The 17,425-nt window shown below is 49.5% G+C and overlaps 6 protein-coding genes across 6 annotated transcripts; 2 read left to right on the top strand and 4 right to left on the bottom strand.

The window, feature by feature from the left end:
• Positions 1-859: 859 nt before the first annotated feature.
• Positions 860-1,288, top strand: BDP55DRAFT_726330 (glyoxalase family protein; the record flags this gene model as incomplete). Its single annotated transcript, XM_060579129.1, has 1 exon — positions 860-1,288. One exon carries the CDS (start codon positions 860-862, stop codon positions 1,286-1,288), a length of 429 nt encoding a protein of 142 aa, XP_060432114.1.
• A 116-nt stretch (positions 1,289-1,404) lies between these two features.
• BDP55DRAFT_713252 (uncharacterized protein) lies at positions 1,405-4,277 on the bottom strand (the record flags this gene model as incomplete). Its single annotated transcript, XM_060578234.1, is given in 10 exon segments — positions 1,405-1,689; positions 1,709-2,060; positions 2,113-2,600; positions 2,658-3,124; positions 3,187-3,402; positions 3,493-3,508; positions 3,562-3,836; positions 3,933-3,987; positions 4,059-4,093; positions 4,162-4,277. The coding sequence occupies 10 exon segments, from the start codon at positions 4,235-4,237 to the stop codon at positions 1,405-1,407; spliced, it is 2,265 nt and encodes a 754-aa protein (XP_060432113.1). The 5' UTR covers positions 4,238-4,277.
• Positions 4,278-4,759: 482 nt separating this feature from the next.
• Positions 4,760-5,985, bottom strand: BDP55DRAFT_547613 (uncharacterized protein; the record flags this gene model as incomplete). Its single annotated transcript, XM_060568757.1, has 3 exons — positions 4,760-5,216; positions 5,283-5,721; positions 5,778-5,985. The coding sequence occupies 3 exons, from the start codon at positions 5,983-5,985 to the stop codon at positions 4,760-4,762; spliced, it is 1,104 nt and encodes a 367-aa protein (XP_060432112.1).
• Positions 5,986-7,786: 1,801 nt separating this feature from the next.
• BDP55DRAFT_692135 (uncharacterized protein) lies at positions 7,787-9,657 on the top strand (the record flags this gene model as incomplete). Its single annotated transcript, XM_060577071.1, has 2 exons — positions 7,787-8,014; positions 8,068-9,657. The coding sequence occupies 2 exons, from the start codon at positions 7,787-7,789 to the stop codon at positions 9,655-9,657; spliced, it is 1,818 nt and encodes a 605-aa protein (XP_060432111.1).
• A 529-nt stretch (positions 9,658-10,186) lies between these two features.
• BDP55DRAFT_692134 (cutinase) lies at positions 10,187-11,042 on the bottom strand (the record flags this gene model as incomplete). The annotated part of the gene is made up of 4 exons (XM_060577070.1): positions 10,187-10,457; positions 10,528-10,739; positions 10,857-10,946; positions 11,001-11,042. The coding sequence occupies 4 exons, from the start codon at positions 11,040-11,042 to the stop codon at positions 10,187-10,189; spliced, it is 615 nt and encodes a 204-aa protein (XP_060432110.1).
• A 700-nt stretch (positions 11,043-11,742) lies between these two features.
• On the bottom strand, positions 11,743-16,551 carry BDP55DRAFT_713249 (uncharacterized protein; the record flags this gene model as incomplete). Its single annotated transcript, XM_060578233.1, has 3 exons — positions 11,743-13,194; positions 13,296-15,179; positions 15,239-16,551. 3 exons carry the CDS (start codon positions 16,549-16,551, stop codon positions 11,961-11,963), a joined length of 4,431 nt encoding a protein of 1,476 aa, XP_060432109.1. The 3' UTR covers positions 11,743-11,960.
• Between the last annotated feature and the right edge of the window lie 874 nt (positions 16,552-17,425).

Genomic DNA, 17,425 nt, shown 5'->3' with positions numbered 1-17,425 from the left:
CCTGTTCATCGCCAAGGCGACGAGCCTTCTTGACCTGCGACTCTTGGCAGGAATCCTCTATTTTTGAATTCTTGGAAGCCCCCGCGTGTGCTGGCGCCGAGCTTTTAGCCTGCTATCACCGACGGTACTAAACTCAGACGGCATGTGAGTTTGCTCATCCAGGAACAAACGAGTTTACTTTGAGCTGCCCCTCACGCGGGGCACTTCCGATGACGGGCCAGTCAGCATTGCCGACGACCTCTGCATTTTGAGTTCTGTTCACCTGACCCTTTTACACCTGCATCTGGTCTGCGAAAACGCGGAAGCAACCCGAGCTAGGCCACGTTTAGCCAAAGAATTAAAGTTGCCATCTTGGCTTGCTGATGGTGCCGATGTACGAAGACCTCGGATGAAAAAGAGGGGAAATACTCGAGGAGAGGTCTGAAGGAGAAGGGCCAAGAGGACAAGAAGAAAAGAAGCGTCCCCTCAAGCGAAGAAGGGCTTGGACTAGAATTTGATCATGACGTTGCCCATCCCACCCACTACAACCGATTCGTCTGAAACCCCTTTCACGTAGTGCCGGTGGTCCGGTTTAGACTTCCTCTCACCGCTCTCATATTACACCACTTCTCTCTACGCGGCATACCTGTAGACATCACTCAACGATCGGCCTTCGGTGTCCGTTCACCCAACCCATCTGATAAAATAATGTATGCTGCCTTAAGGCGGAGTACATGAAAGAAGGGGGGAGAAGCCGCGTTGATCCGTGCGATCAGGCAGACCCCGGTCTCGAATACCACCAAGCAAAACCATTAACGCATGTAATTATCCCGTCGGGGAGTGGGCAAAAAGTCACGTACCCAACGCCGAAGTCGCGTGAATGGCCGAAGGCGAGGGAATCGGGTCGGCGTGGAAGATTATTCCGTCGCTTAGCTCGCGAAATATTGCTGCCACAGTCGAATTCTATACGAGCGAGCTGGGGTTCACCTTGGGCGGAACAAAGTCCGTGAACGATGACGACTCTCAGCTCTACTTTTGCTCCCTCTACGCAGGAAAGAAGGCTACTGCCAACATCTACTTCTTTCTGCGCGATGATAGCGAGTTCCATCTTGGCGGAGTAATGATCGCCTTGGGCACGGCAGGTCTGGACCACTTCCACGACCTCTTGATCGCTAGGGGCAATGTCAAAGTTGTCGAAGCTATCCGCGACACGCCTTGGGGTTACCGTCAGTTCACAATCAAGGATAATGATGGCAATCGTCTGACGTTCTTCAAATACTTGGAGGGGGGAAACCCAGGAACCAACTGATATCACAATCTTATGCATGTCGGGTTGAGCTTCTTAACTGGATATCAATTGAGTATCGATATTTTCCAAGACGTGCTAAGTCATAGCATGCGTGCTAGGTATAGAAGAAAAAGACTTCATGGGATGTTTCCATATAACGGATCTGGGGAAATGGTAAACTCATGCTGACCAGTCGATTGGTTCATGTTGTTTTGCGTGCTCATACCATGGAAGAACACGGGATCCAGGTCGGGAAGCCAGCATTCAAAGAGATTCATCACGTCAGTTCCGATGAGCGGACTCGGGGCGACCGCGGACCCCTCAATGTCCATACGCCCAGTCATAGCCGAGCTCGGGGCCAAGTTCATCTGTAAAATTGCCGTTAGTGCTACCCATGCGAGGTCCAGCTCGCCCTCGGCAACCTGTGGTAGGTCTACTCACAGTCGAGAAGTCGGTGTGAATGTCCGTCGACGCGACGTCATAATCGGGCTGCTGTGGGAGCGACCATTGAGGCTGCGTAGAGAGCGCCTGGAACGCTTCAGATGTCGCATGGGGTGTCAAGCCGGTTGGACTCCGACCGTTGACCTCGTTCACGTAACTTCGAGCGATCTGTGAGAACTCGCCAACCATCGAACCCGGTATCGCCCCGTTGGAGATCATTTCCATTCGGCTGCAGTGGCCTTTCACAACGTCAAGCAATGCCAAATTGGTTGCTGTATGTATTTGCCGAGGGTTGTGAATTACGAGGTCGAAAAGGACAAAAAAGGCCATGATGGGAATTGTTGCCATCATCCTGTGACGAATAATGTTAGTCAGGGCACACCGGGATCAGGGACTTGACGTACCACATGGGGGTGTAGGGGGACATGTCTATTATCGAGATCAATTCTAGCAAGGAACGAGCACTATGCTCCACAGTGTTGAGAGTCTCATCTCGACGAGAACAGCCTGCAGAGTCATCTGACACTGGCAAGTACTTCAAAGCCATTCGCGATATCGTTAGGAGAAAACTGTAGTAGAGAAAGTGAGTGACTAGAGCAACTGTTCGCTCTTGTTCTTCAACGATCGAGTGAGGTTTGACCCAACCACCGGGCCTGAACCCGTTATCGGGCAGTGAGTTCCTCCAATCTTCGAGCTCGTCCAAAAGCTGGTCGATGATGTCTAGGTGGTATTCCCCTGGATTATCTGATACGCCAACCGAGAACAGCGATGTATTGGCTCGTGATAGCAGACGCGCATGGCTAATGAAACACAGAAACCAATCGAATCCGCCAGAGAAGAAGGACTCAGGCGTTGATGGAACTGAACAGGATATATCGCAGTCCATGATGGCCTGTTTGTGAACGTCAGTCGTGAGGGACAGACCGCACCATCATGATGTTAAACTCACAGATGATCTGCCATGATGGAAGCTATTGATTTTCTCCAAAGAGTAGAACACCCAAAAGGTTCGCCGGAATGCGTCTGCTGCGGCTCCGACAAACTTGGCGTCGGCAAGATTCTGTGCCCTCCGGGCAGCTTCTGACATGAGAACATGCTCGAGTACGATCCCAGCGATGCCGAGTGAGTATATCACCATTGCCACTACGGCTTGGAAAGTTGTAAGTGTGTCTGGTAGCATAATCAAATCGGTAAAGTTGGCTAGAGCGATGGAGAAAAATGCCCATGCATCGCCTTTCCCGGGCTCAAAAGACCCTCCATCATCGTATTGACAACCGAGAGCAAGGACAGAATGATAAAGACATATCCATGACTTGCTCTTGGGTGCGGAGAGAGGTTGATCCTGGCTGAAAGCTGTCCTCTCAAATGCTTCGCGATCGAGGAACGGGAATCGAGGATGTACACGCTCAAAATACACTGCTGATGGTGAGAACTTTGCAAAACATCAAGAACAGGAGAGAGACGAAAAGATTACTTACGCTTTACATACTTCGCGAGAAGAGGTTTGTCGTCAAGACAGGCCGGGCGCTCAGGTTGACGATTCAGACTACAAGTACGAAGTTTGACGAATCTTCCGCGCTCTTCAACGGCGCTTGCAATCCGCCCAACGAGATCGTGAACCTTTTCATGGCCAAGACATTGTGCGAGCGATTTTAATCTGCCTTCAGAAAAGAAGGTCAAGTTCTTGGTGCCGCCTATGACTTACTGGTCAGGGCATCATCGATTGAAGATGTGGAATGGTAGGGTTGGGAATGGTCATTATCCTTGGATTATATCACACTTACCAAAAATACCATAACCCTATTCACAGTGAGCCAAACTTCAAGAAACTGGGGCAATACATATGGACTTACTTTGACATAATTGGAAGCTTCGGAGGGTCTGATTGATCTCGGAGCTTTACGCGCTCGATCGAGTACTCGATCAACGTAGAGTTCCGGGATCCGGTGCGGAGCGGGCCGTCGGGAACTTGGATCGGGTGTGGATGATTTCTCCGAGATTGTCGGGTCCGGTGACTTGGATGCCGGTGTTGGCAGTGTTGCGAAGTCCAAAACCGATACGGTGCACCCTTGTTGTATGTCATTGGGCGTGCCGGAAGACCGGCTCGAAGGGAAAAATTGTCTTTGGACTAGATAATTATCCATAAAGTTATCAATCAGTTCTCAAGAGCCCCGAAGAAATGATATTGATGTTGCTCTGGACATGATAACAAGAGAGTACGTACTGTTTGGCCTGCGGGCTAGCTTTCTCACGCCAAAAACGCACTCACTCTTCCTTCTCTGTGCAAAGTCTGTCAGCGGTGCTATCGAAAGAAAGGGCGAAAATTATGACGACAGCTCCTGTTCCTTACCGTGCAGTTGCTACAAGTTCCAGATGGCCCCGGACCTGATTGGAGAATCAGCCAACATCCTCGAGATATCTGCGCATATCGACGGAACATCAAGCACGCCTACCGGGACATCGAACTTTGCGCGACGTGCATGCATCGCACGACTTGTGGGTTCTAGCACTTGAGGTGTTACTGGGCATACTCGGTAAAGTTGTCCTCTAATATGGGATGGATTTCCGAAAGCAGACGAAAGTAGAAAGAGGGAAGCCGAAAATTTGTAAAATCTCGGGGCCGTCGCGAGACGTCATGGCAAAGACGAGTCGAACTGCTACGCAGACACGGCCCGTGCTAATCGGCGTCGGGTCCGGTTTTCCTAATTGGGTAACAGTTACCGAGGCCTCGGAATGTTATAAGAGGCGGTGCCGAGTGACGCCATCCAACCTACATGTAGTTTAATTCTGTTTGACTTATGAAGGTTTTCTGAAAGAGGAGCATTTAATATAATGCTCTATGTTCGATTCGTTACAGACTTACAATCTTCTTCACCCCACTAAATCTGGGAATCGGAACAGAATGTCTAAATGTGAATTGTGAGCTTTGACGCTAATGGCTACTCTATTGTGAGGCTGTAACTACTCTGTCGAAACCAAGTGAGCTGCAGTCCAATCAAATGATTAATTTCATTACAAACGAGATCCTGGATATCTTGGTGAGTGGATTCTTCAAGCTGCTTGGCGAGATACGGTCCACTGCGTTTCCACCTGGATTACTTTATCTCTACCCAAAAGCTCCTGTTCAGGGGTTAGGCGTGACACGAAGTCATCCCTACTGCCCTCATTTTTCCCTTCACGTCCGAACGACGCGACCTCCGACCTGTAGTGTACGTCGTTATCCGGGGAGTATATGGTGTCCAGAGGGATTGTGTCAGATGCGCTTGGCTGCGATCGTCTGAACTTGTTCGAATCGTTGTAGCCACTTGCGTCCGAAGGCCCGTCGAGCTTTGAAGCGCCTCGCCGAGCTGTACATCGCGAGTACAGTGATCCTAGCATCGGCATGCTAACACAAATGATACCCATATTCGGCTCCACGGTCGACCAAAAGTCGGCCCAAATCATTGTCTCGGTCAAGTTTTGGAGATCAAGGTTGGTAAGGCTGACGATGCGGATGATTGCAACTACGCTGACTCTGTTTCATCATTTTGTCAGTCTATAGCCAAGTGAAGTAGGTGCGGATGTGCAGGCATACATTAAGCCTATGGAGAAGACGGCGGTGATGCCAAGTTTGGCCGGTGTGCTCATCTTGAGTGCCCATACAGTCGAGATAGGCAATGTCAAGATCATGACATCCGTGATGACATTGAAAGCACCGATGGCGATGAACGACGCTATTTGATTTCCACATTTGCCCGGGACGGCCGGATTGTATGTGGCTTCGAAAGGGTGGCAAATCAAGAAGACTTGCAGGATATTAGCCGTTGTCCAGACCATGACAAAACCCATTGCAAACTTCGTCGCGGTTCGGAGTCCTGGGTTGACAAAGACCCGAAGGTAGAAGAACATGACGCTGAGCTTGATGGTGCTGATGCAGGTTGCGAATATGAACTCGTAGGCGACTAGAAGTTTGAGGATGATGACAATATTCGGAAGGGTTTCTGTGATCGGGTAGCCGATGCCCATAGGCGACCCTTGACACAGGTTTGTTAGACTCGAGTTAGAATAGCTTGTAGGCCCGAGTACTCACACAAGCCTTGGATTACCAGCATCCCGATGCCTTGAGGCACTGCGAGGAGGATGAGGAGGTCATCCCACCACAATTTGGCCCCCGAAGAGAAACGTGCAAAGAAACGAAGCGCAACCACAATGGCCGCGAAGAACACCAATACGCAGTTAACAAGGAGGTGAGCCTTGACTATCGGTAACGTTGGGAAGCTGACAGCGTGGAGCGCCATGCTGATGGGCAGTAGCTAGGACTACCCAGAGGGAGTGTCCCACATCTCGCTTCAAAAAGACTGCTACAGAGATGTTTGAACGCGATCATTCGAATTTGGAGAAAAAAGTCTAAACGAAGCAAAGCAACCAACGCATCATCCCGTATTTGATCCTGAAGACATTTCACTGTTATGCCAGACACGGAGAATTGGAGCTAGCTAGAGCCCCTGCGTATTTTCATATTGCCAGCCGATCACTAGTCTTGGTGTGTGAGGCGACCTAGCACGGGAAAGATAGCTCCGCGTAACAGGAATCAGAAATTGACATGCTCGTATGCGGCACACCTGCTCAACATCCGCTGATCTTACGTTTACGCTAGGCTCAGGCAGGCCAGACTCTTCAGCGACTATGCCAAGCCGACCAAAGCAATGCAGCCGCTGGGCACCACAAGGCGGAACGGATTGAACTTTGTCACAGCCGTCCAAGAGAGTCTAGGCCTTAACTTTGAGAAGTGATGCCAGCATTTTGGCGCTTTCTTTTTGTGACTATTCGAACTTCAAGAAGGCCGACTACTGCAGCTGATGTAACAGAAATACATGCACTTCAACACTTCATCATCAATCGCAAAGGAATGGTCTTGCAGCCTGGACACATGTACAGGCTCTCTGGCCTGGCTTACCAACGAGAGGATAGCAAAAAAAAAAAAAAAATTGCCCAATCTAGCGACAGCTATTTTCCTTCTTCACTATCGCTTCAGTGACCTCCGGGGTGCGGCCAGAATAAGGCGGGAATTTTCGGTAACCGCTCTCTGAGCACTTTTTGGGATTGTTGGCATGGTGCGATACATGTTGCTTACGGCGGCGCGGCCCTGCGTTGCAGCTTGGAAGGCCTACAGGCTGCAGGAAATCCCCTGCCGCGATCCACAAGCTTGCGCCATCAACACAAAAGTTCTGCGCCGATCCGTATACTGTCAAGTGAGTGTGCGGCGCGGGGAGTTTTCGCCGCGGGACGAGATCCGCGGTGCCGTCCCTAGCTCCAACCGTTGGATGGACTTGACTGGGGTTTTGCGGGACAGCGTCCGTTTTGGGCTTCATCGGCAAGCTCGTTGTTAATACCATGAAATTCACTAGATAATGTGCACCATATTTAAGGGCCAGTATTGAATGCCTTGATCGATTTAATTGAGAGTTTGGTGCCTGATTTCGGAAGCGTATCTGTACGGATACATGTGGACACAATCTTAAAGTATGTTCGACGTTGTTGGTCAACATACGGGCACCTATGGACTCATGAAGGACTGGAGATCTGGAGACCAGGCTAAGTACATGCATCCCCATATCCACTGCTCCACACATTTGTCTGTGGATAGGAGCAGCACCAATTCGCTGACCAGTTGTATAGTGAATTTCGCCTTATCTATAGGTGGAAATGACACCGATTTACCTCGCTTTCTTCAAGCAAAGTCGCTGAAGGCCTATGAGCTACTCGACGGGAAATGAAGAAAACAAGATGGAAACCTGGCCTGATTGTGTTGATCCTCTCACCCAAAATCAACCAACGAATGCAACCAAAGAATCCAACAGTGGATTCTAACCAGGGTGTTGCGGCCTATTCTGCTTGTACAGGCTAGATTCATGCAGGTGGCTGAATATGTCTGTAATTGCTGACTGTAGGATGTTGATGAGCATGCATCCTGGTATCGGATATGAGGCGAAGACTCGACGTCGCGGAAGTTGAGACAAGCAGTCCCCTCGTTGTGAATTGATGACTTTCTTTCCTACATCATTTTAAGAACGCTCGCAACAAATTCAGAAAAACGCCATGTCGTCTTCTCATGACCTCGATTCCCCCTTCGACTACATCATTGTTGGTGGCGGAACAGCTGGTTTAGTTGTAGCTTCTCGCCTCAGTGAAGATGCCAGCACTCGTGTTCTCGTCGTGGAAGCTGGCGCCGATAAGAGTGCCGATCCTTTGGTATTGACGCCTGGCTTGGTGGCAGGTGTCTATGGGAAGGATGAATACGACTGGAATTTTACCTCAGTTCCTCAGGTAAAGAAGCCCATTTGGCCGACTAAATGCAACCGCAAGCTGACGGTCGATAGCCTGGTTTAAATAATCGAAGAATCAACCAAGCACGGGGAAAGATGCTTGGAGGTAGCTCTGCTTTGAACTTCATGTTGATGCTGTATCCATCGAGGGGAGTTCTGGATGCCTGGGGCGCGCTTGGAAACGCCGGCTGGAGTTTCGAGGAGCTCACGCCTTATTTCCGCAAGTTCGGCACAGATCACCCGCCTCCTCAATCCGCAAAGAACATGGTCGGGCTGGACTACCATGACGAGACTTTGAATGGAAAAGGGCCGATTCAAGTCTCTTTCGGTGAAGGCTATAGCCCTATGAATGCTGCATGGATGAGCACGTTCGACAAGCTTGGCCTCGGCGTGAATGGCGATCCTCGGAGCGGGAAGGCTTACGGTGCTTTCCAGAACCCGTGCAGCATCGACCCGGAGAGTAAGACAAGAAGCTTCGCAGCGAGCGCTTACTATACGCAGGAGGTGGCTGCACGACCCAACCTGGTGGTCTTGACCGAGACACAGGTGAAGAAGATTATATTTTATACCACCCATGGCGGCGTAACTGCGACTGGTGTTCGTATTGTCAGCAAGAATGGCGAAGAGAGGACGATTGAGGCCAAAGTGGAAGTCGTCCTTGCTGCAGGCACTCTCCAGACGCCTCAGCTGTTGGAGCTATCTGGTATTGGTGGTAGTAATTTGCTCGAGAGTCATGGCATTCCCGTTGTGGTTGATAACCCCAACGTTGGAGAGAACCTGCAGGACCACCCGATCGTCTGCCAGAGCTTCGAGGTTAACGATGGAGTCCCATCAGCGGACGTTCTCCGAGACGGAAATATCCTCAACGCCGTTGTTGGCCAGTATACGGCTACGCGTGAGGGTCCGCTGGGCCAAAGCACCATCAGTGCTGCTTACTCGCCTCTCGCCGACAACACCGGGCTGTTGCCAGAAGACGCAAAGAAAGCTCTGCTAGCTACACACGAAAATCATGCGAGCTCACCAGCTGGGAAGCTCGTGCGATCTCTCATCGAGACATCGGATGAGCCAAGCAGCGAATACCTGCTTTTCCCGTCTCAAATCACGATTAATGATCATCCGGCCAGCATGGCTGAGTACATCTTGCCCTCCAGACCGGAGAACTACATCACTGTTATGACAGTGCTGAACCATCCGTTTTCTCGGGGAACGGTTCACATCACCAGCCCCGATTATGGAGTGTTGCCGACGTGGGATCCGAAGTACAACTCTAACCCCCTTGACTTGGAGCTTTTGGCCCGCAACGTGCAGTTCGTCGAGCGAATCGTAGGCACCGAACCTTTCAGCTCGTTACTCAAGCCTGGAGGCAAACGCCTGCCCGAGTTGAGGGGTGACGAGTTGGAGACAGCCAAAGAGATTGTGCGTCAGAGACAGATTTCGGTGTTCCATGTTTCGGGCAGTTGTGCCATGATGCCACGAGAGAATGGTGGCGTTGTTGACGAGCGACTTAGAGTCTATGGGGCGAAGAATCTTCGCATTGTCGATGCCAGTGTCTTCCCGATTGAGCCCTTGGGTAACATCCAGAGCACTGTCTATGCGGTTGCCGAAAGGGCAGCTGACCTCATCAAAGAAGATAGGATGGCTTGACCTCGGATGAGGAACCGAAAACAAGCTGCCAATACACGTCGTCGTAGTCGTACTCGGATATGCTCAAAAAGTGGTATTTAGAGTATACCATGCATGTACTGCTAAATCGGGCAGCAACAACAGATCCTTCCGTTAAAGGTTGGGTTGTGTCATCTCAGAAGCAGCTTTCATCACCCATAAGCATCAGGAGAACCTATAGATGTTCTGGGTCTTCAAGAGCCTCAACGAAGAATCCAGAGAAATTACGAGTAGACTGGTATTTTGAATGATCTTGAATCTGGCCAAGAAAACTTTGTGAGCATGACTGCATGGCCTTCAGTTGGATTTGGATCAACAGGAAGAAATTGTAGTAGTCAAGATTGCCTACTTAAATCACAGAACCAAATTCCGCATTAGTATCCCCAGTACCCCCTCGCGCCGTCCTCGCTCGCTTCGTTGTGATCTAGAAGAACCTCTGAACCGATCATACCTGACATTTTGATAGAAAACTAGTTACAGCAGAAGAATGACCTCTAGGCAAAAGCTAGCATCAGAGGTTGCCAATCTTTCCAGTCAAATACTCAACTGCCTCGGAAACATGACGCTCGTAGTCAAGATAAGCAGGCGTGATCTCGAGGGTGCCAGCGCACACCTTGTCGCCTTCATTGCAAATGAGTTTGAATTTGTCTTCGGGGAAATTGGGAATCTGCCCTTTATCCTGCTGGTTTTGGGTATCGCCATAGGTGATGACTCCTAGAATTCTGCTCTTGATTGGATCGGGGAGGTTCTCGATCGCGCGATGAGCGGTGGCAGCTCCTTGGCTATAACGTCCATTCTGTCAGTCCCAACTTGTCGATGTTTCACTATGCCATCACCGAATATTATGCATACCTGTACCCTCCAGCCACGATTTTGGACTTGCCACACTTATTAGTAGCATCGGTCAGAAGCCGCTTCATTTCATCGACACCGACGGGGTCAGCTCCTCCGGGGAGGAAATTAGTCGTCAGACCAGCGGCGTAATCAACCCCTTCTGTTGCCACCTTGTTGTCGCCGTACTTTTTCTTTAGACCATCTGAAGTCGGGGGTCCAACGGTCGAGCCCTGAAATTTTTTGACGTCAGTCATCTGATGTACATATGTGTCTTTTCCCACATTCACGTTGCGAATACGGTTCAGACTGGTCCGGACATGGGATTCCGAAGCGGGGCGGGGATTTACCATGTTTCCGACTTCCGTGGAACCCCGGGCGAATATGAAGATGACCTCACGGCAGCCTCCTTGGGTGTATTCTTTTGCTATTGTTCCAGTCTCGCGGCTTTGAAGTTGGACTGTACGGTGGTCCAGGCGGACAGGACTACATACTGCCATTGCAGCTAAGGCCAGGATGGTAATTTGAGTCTTCATCTTGTAATAATAGTAGAAGGTGTAAGATAAGGATAATTGTGATTACTAAGAGAAAATGGCGCAAGTGGAATGTCGTTGAAACTTGCAGTAACGGTATGAAGTTGTGAATTGAAAATGGATAGCTATGATGGTCTGAGTTTATATCTGAAAATGGTCCACCGGTCCCGGTGATGGATTGAGAGTATCGATAAGGGTTTAAGGTCATGAAGGCGAATTCTTTGTCTCGGCATGAAAACATACACCGATTGAGACTTCATACGTAGCTTATGACGCCTACGCATCATGACCGGAGGCCGGTGGGAGTGTGCCAATATGTCGCAGACCACGTCTACTGGGCTTCCCTCGTCACGTCACCGTCAAAATGCTGCCAGGATCCTTGGGACTTTGACGTCGATACATCAGATGGTCATTGTACTTGATTGTGAGCAAGTACACGCGCATGGTTGATGAGGTGTTCTGCATCGCGAGTGTTTCTGCATCAGGACGCGAGCGCTCACACTTTACTTTAGCCTTCTTACATCGACAGCGATAAAGGGGTACCCTTGCCACGGACTTTCTGTTTATTGAAAAACCGTGTGGCTGCACAGAGATAACTTCCTGGATGACGACTTGAAGTCTTCCCAGATCAGTTCGAGCATATACTGTGAAGGCTCATTGGATGCTAGCAGTATAGGTATAGTGTGCCAGATTACTTTCAAGTCCCCCGCAAGCAATATCATTGGTATTACTTTCTGGCTAGTGGCCAATTAGACGGCGTTGACCAACAGCTTGTTGATGTCAACTGCAGAGGTCAATCCGTATCCAGAATTCGATGGCCCAGAAAGGATATGGTCACGGCCCAGGATAGGAAAGTGGAAAACACCAATAATTACAAACAAACATCGCTGTGAGAATTAAACAATGAGTGCCTAGTGCAAATCATGGAACCAGGACACGTCCCCCGGCCCACCTCTTGAGCTGGTGACATTTAATGAGATAGTCAAGCATAGACTCGTCTCTGAGCTGCTTGTTCTTCCCTACTAGCCTCCACTCAGCTTTCAAGAACCCACTCCAATGCCCTACTCTTGAATCACAATCTTTCCAATGAGAGTCAGAACACAATTTGGGTTGATCCTGAAATCTGCCAACCAGTAACCATGATTGAAGACGAGGAAAGGGCATGGCAACTGTAAAAGCGTTCCGATATATGCCCTTCTCGCTTGTATAGGATATCGCAGCGCCGCTGCGAATGAGTCTTTTCGCAGCCTCCAGTCTGCCAAATGTGCAAGCACCCATCAATGGGCTTCCATGTCGACACCCTTCTTTGTTTGGATCGGCTTTGTACTCCAGCAACTGCTGGATGAAGAGATCTTTGCCACCCATTGCCGCAAGACATAGAGGACTGTACTCAAGTTCAGTCTCTCCATTGAGAAGTCTCTGAGACTCAGGACAATTCTGAAGAATTCGCCAAAGCCTGCGAAGAAGACCGTCGTCGCTTGCAGCCACAGCACATGAAAGGGGATTTCCAATGTCGAATTTTGTGATGCGCGTGAGAAAGCCGGAATTCAGAACAAATGTGACCAAAGGATTGTTTTGTCTGCTTTGTCGAAAGACATATGAGGCCGCACTTTCCATTGCGTTGGAATTGGCAAAGACCGATTCTAGTCCCCTCTCAGTGAAGTAAATGAACGTGCTAACGGCAGTGTCCTGGTCACTCACAGCGTAGTGAAGGGCTGTGTGTCCATGCGAATCTGGCATGGACAGCACAACGTTGCTTTTATCCAAAACTTTGATCATTTCCATATTACCCTCTGTCGCTGCGCACATAAGGGCCGTCTGGTTTTCGTCATCGGAGCATGCTAAGTCCACACCAGCGTTGACTAGTAGTTCAGCTATGTTTTTGAAATTGTTTTGCACCGCTATGATTAACGGAGACCTTTGATACTGGTCGATCGTGTTTGAATCAGCACCATGTGAAAGAAGGAGGAGGACAGATGTTTCGCAGCCTGCTACGACGGCGTAGTGAAGGGGAGTGCCTCGAAAACTCTTTTCTCTTGGCCAGTGTTCGTTATCATCTGAATTCACTGTGCTTAAATCGTTGATTAGAGTGGGAAAGACTCCGAGCATTGATGCTGCTGATGTCAAGCCAATTTTACGAGGCTGTCTTGTCGAGCTGTAAGCTTATCAGTAAGCAATTCCTGTGAATTCCGCCTCAAACATTTCGGGCTAGTAAAAGTGACTTAAGAGAAACATGCTTCGAATAGCATCACTTACCCCCAAAAACGAGAGTTTTCTTCGTAACTTTTGAATAAGCATCTCATAGCATCGGAGTTTGACCTGAGAGCTGCGACATGAAACGGATTTAGTTCTTCTTCCGTACACCAGACTTTCTGACGAAGGGACTCTTCCAGCGCCAGCTCGAGTATGTCAATGTCTAGTTTATAGAACACTATCAACGAAACCACGCTTTGTAGTCCCAGTGGTAGTTTCCTGTAAGCACAATTCTCCAAGCTCGCACCCTGCGAGAGTAGCCATAGGACGAATTGTCTTCTACCAAGTACTATAGACAAGACCAGTGGACTCCGAGGGCAACTGAGACAATCAGGTAGCTCAACGTTCACGGAAACGCCTTGGTCAATGACGGCTTTGAGAAGTTCTAAATCGTCGTATTGAACCGCAAACCTGACCACAGTCGCGGATGGCGGTGGCATGGCCTCCAAGTCCTTTGTAATGAAGTCAGGACTATTCTCGTTCCTATCGGACCCATCTTCAATAGCTCTGTACGCTTTTATATGTGGTGATTTCGATCGGAGCAAGCGGTTTGCTAGTTCCCACCATTTCTGTTTAACCGCCAAGTCAAAGGGGGTTTCCGAATGTGAATTCCGATCGTCAGGGAGAAATCCGGCCTCGAGGAGAATATTTACAGGCCCCAACTCTCCGTAAAGAGCGGCGACATGAAGGAGTGTGTTTCCCGCGAAACCTGTCCCAGGAGGTGACGTGCTTTTGGCGAAATATAATGTCTCAATAGTGTTCTTTTCCAAAAGTGCGCGAAGCAAGGTCGTGATCGCATTGGTTCGGTGTGGCGTTCGAAATTGACCCAGATAGCTACCCGGGTATTGGCCTACATCATCAGAGGTCCCTAGTCTCCTATAAAAGAGTTGCATGGAACTGAAGGCGAAATACAAACATTTTTGAAGTTCCCAAGGGCTTATTGGCGTCATCCTTTCACAGAGGAAGCTGCATAACCCAGGGTTTCCCATGGCAGCTGCAAGTTGTAATGGTGTGAAGCCCGGTGAGAGAAGAGCTGCGAGAAGTGTTTTGGCTTCGGCTTTTATGAGAGTCGCCTTCTCGTTATCCTCATCCTTGTTCCAACGACCTTTAAGAAGGCTGCTGTCTGCAATCGTGCATCTGATTCTTGATCCAATGGCCAGTTCCAGAAGCGAGATCCCTCGTGAGGATTGAAACAAGAGTTTAAGCTTATCAAACTCGGCGATGTTCTGTGAATGTAACCAAAATTCTCCGTGGCTCTTGGAGATTGGATAGGGAGTGCAGAATTCGCACAACCTAGCGGTCGAATACAAGTAAAAGTAATTTCCGATGAAACGCTCCAGTACACGGTTCATGTTCAGCGTGAGGTCGGTCATTGGGTCTAGCTTGGTGTTATCAGCTCTAGAGACGAACAGTCTTAGACAAGCCGTCGAAAGCTCTTCATCTGCCTCGTGCCGCTTGTACTTGAAGAATTTGACGTCGGAAGTATCGTCGATGCTCGTGAGATATTCTTCAACTGTGAAGTGGGCCAACTCTATAGAGGGCACAGAATAGCCCCTAGTTACTTCGGACTTTCTAACCAGACTGCTGCATCTCCTGAAGATTTCATTCTCGTCAATGAGGTCATCAGGTCCAAATTGATTGCTGGGACAAGAAACGAATGACACTGCCTCTCGCATCTCGGCCAGAGTCATTCGACTTCCTGCAATGGTCCAATGCAGCACTCTTCGCACAAGACTCATGGAGTCTGTTCCTGATTGAGCGATTCTGATCAATAGCCTATGGTATGTCTCTGGAAGTGTTGGGGGTAGAGATTTCAAGGCTGCCCGCCGGGCACGATTGGTACTCAGCTCGCAGAGGTAGTCTAGCTGACATGATACCCATCGAAACCTATATTCATCAACTACCGCAAAACAAGTCGATGGGTTAGAGGATGGAACTGTTCTCACATTCCTTGTGCTCCGTCCACGAGCTGGTGCCGGATCTCTTCGGCAAACTGTGGATTCTGGATACCAAGATTGCGAAGTTGTCTTCTGTGGGCCATCTCGGCACGAATGTAGATGTCGAGGTCTTCCGTATGAGCTGCGATCTCAATACGAGCGAACTCGTCCGCGAATTCGTCTCGAATTTCCTGCTCGTCCCGACTGAATACTGCAATGCTGGCGGATGACGAGTCATCTAAAAGAAGTTTAATAGCCTTAGCTACTTCCGCTACGTTGCCTCCACATTCGTCAAGTCCATCGACGACAATGAACACCTTCTCGTACACCGAGATGACTTTCATTATCAGATCAAGCAGTTCTTTTGGCTCAGGCTGTGCATCTAGACCATTTGCGGATCTCAATCCTCCGTGGTATTCCTCAAGAATTCTGAAAGCCTGCTGGTTCTGCTGTCCTAATTGGACGGCTATTGTGCTCAAGATATTGAGAAGCTTCTGGCTATCATTATTCTTGTAATCACAGTAGAAGAATGCAACAGCGACTGATTGGCTGCTCTTTTGTAATACTTTCTCGATGACCATGCCAGATAGAATGGTTTTACCAGCTCCGGGTATTCCGCTCAACCAGAGACCGGAGCGCGGGAGGTCAGCCCACTTCAAGAAGATAGAATTGCTTTCTGTGAGCCATAGTCCGGTGAGGGGCTGACGCATTCGACTCGAGGTTTGTAAGTTGACCTGAGGATTCACCTTCAAGAAATAGTCGATGATCTTCCGACGCTTCTCGTCACATTCTATCCTAGTCTGAATGGTAGTCAGGCGCTTGACCTTCTGATTCAGTGAGATAAGGGTTCCAATAATATCGTCCTGCTTTTCCAAACACTTTAACATGCTCTCGAGGGTGTCTGTGGATAGGGCCAGAGAAATGGTGTTTCGATGGCCTTCAATCTGCGCCAGCAACCCCTTGGTGTCTTCGCCGGAGAAAGGCCATTTCAGGCTGCGGTATACTGCTTGTCGTCTACTCTCTTCGTTGAATCCAGACAACGGCTTTTCCAGACGTTTCTCTACGGCAAGTAGAGTCTGTCGGCAGGCGTGGAGATGATGTGCCTTGAACGCTGAGGTAGCGGTCTCCTGCTCAAGTGACGACGCGAGGAGGGCGAGATTGTGCAAAACGCCGGACAAGTTTCTAGTCTGATCTGCAAGGTCTTTAACGGTCTTCTCAGCGCCCTTTGCGTCTTTCACGAACTTGGAGACATGCTGGAAAACAGCTGCGGATAACTGAACGATGCCAGCAATGCTGCCAGCGATCGAGAGAGGGTCTGACATGACAATCTGAAGAATGCCTGGTTGTTGGCACGGAGAGCAGTGCAGATTTTGAGACCAAGCGACGAGAAGATGATCCCTTAAGAGCGGGGAAAGGCGTCCTTATCCGCGATTGCCTCCTTTTGTCAGCAGCAGGCTCCGGGGCGCAGCCAGGCACATTGATAGGCAGACCGTTTTACAAGTAATCCCACTCGGTCAGCTTGCATATCACTCCACCACTCAGCACTCCGATTCGATTGTGGTCGGTGCGTAAGCAGGGTATCTTGCGTTTTGCGCACTTCGCCATTGGCTAGCATTGCGCAGCGAATCGACATCGATGAGAAATTCGGCAGAACCAGGCACCTTAACTGCCAGGGAGAAGATGTTCTGAATGAGGTGCTTGCTCCACAGCTTGGGACAGCATTCGGTAACCCATTGCGAGAACAACTATCTCAACTAGAGTTGATACTTATTTCATATCACGCATCAACGTGAAGCTGTGGTTATGCGACTTGAATGGGCAGCCGAAAACATTCATGAACGGACTTTCGGTGGATAAACGGCAACGAAGACGGGTCAATAACCCGGAAAGGTAGAGCGGCAACCTCAAGAGTCCGAATTCATTCACGTCCGCATATATAAAAAGGTGCATATATATACTCAAAGCAGAAGGTAGTGGACCACCTCGAGTCAAAAAGATGAGTAATTCGAACTCCGTGTGTGGCTGTTTGCCTGATGTTGCACTAAATTTAAGTTGAAGCAATTTCCAGAATACGGGGTTCCGATCCACCCGCATCGCATTTCGGTCCTCGGCCGTGGAGCCGGCCATCGGGGAGCCCGGGGTGGCCCGTGTCTCTTTCCTGATTTGGTCATGTCCCCCGGTCAAGATCGGTCTTTC

The sequence above is a fragment of the Colletotrichum godetiae genome (assembly GCF_030913485.1).
Source record: "Colletotrichum godetiae strain CBS 193.32 chromosome Unknown BDP55scaffold_11, whole genome shotgun sequence".
Taxonomy (NCBI): domain Eukaryota; kingdom Fungi; phylum Ascomycota; class Sordariomycetes; order Glomerellales; family Glomerellaceae; genus Colletotrichum; species Colletotrichum godetiae.
The sequence above is the reverse complement of the archived record's forward strand: the minus strand, read 5'-3'. Positions and strand labels throughout refer to the sequence as shown.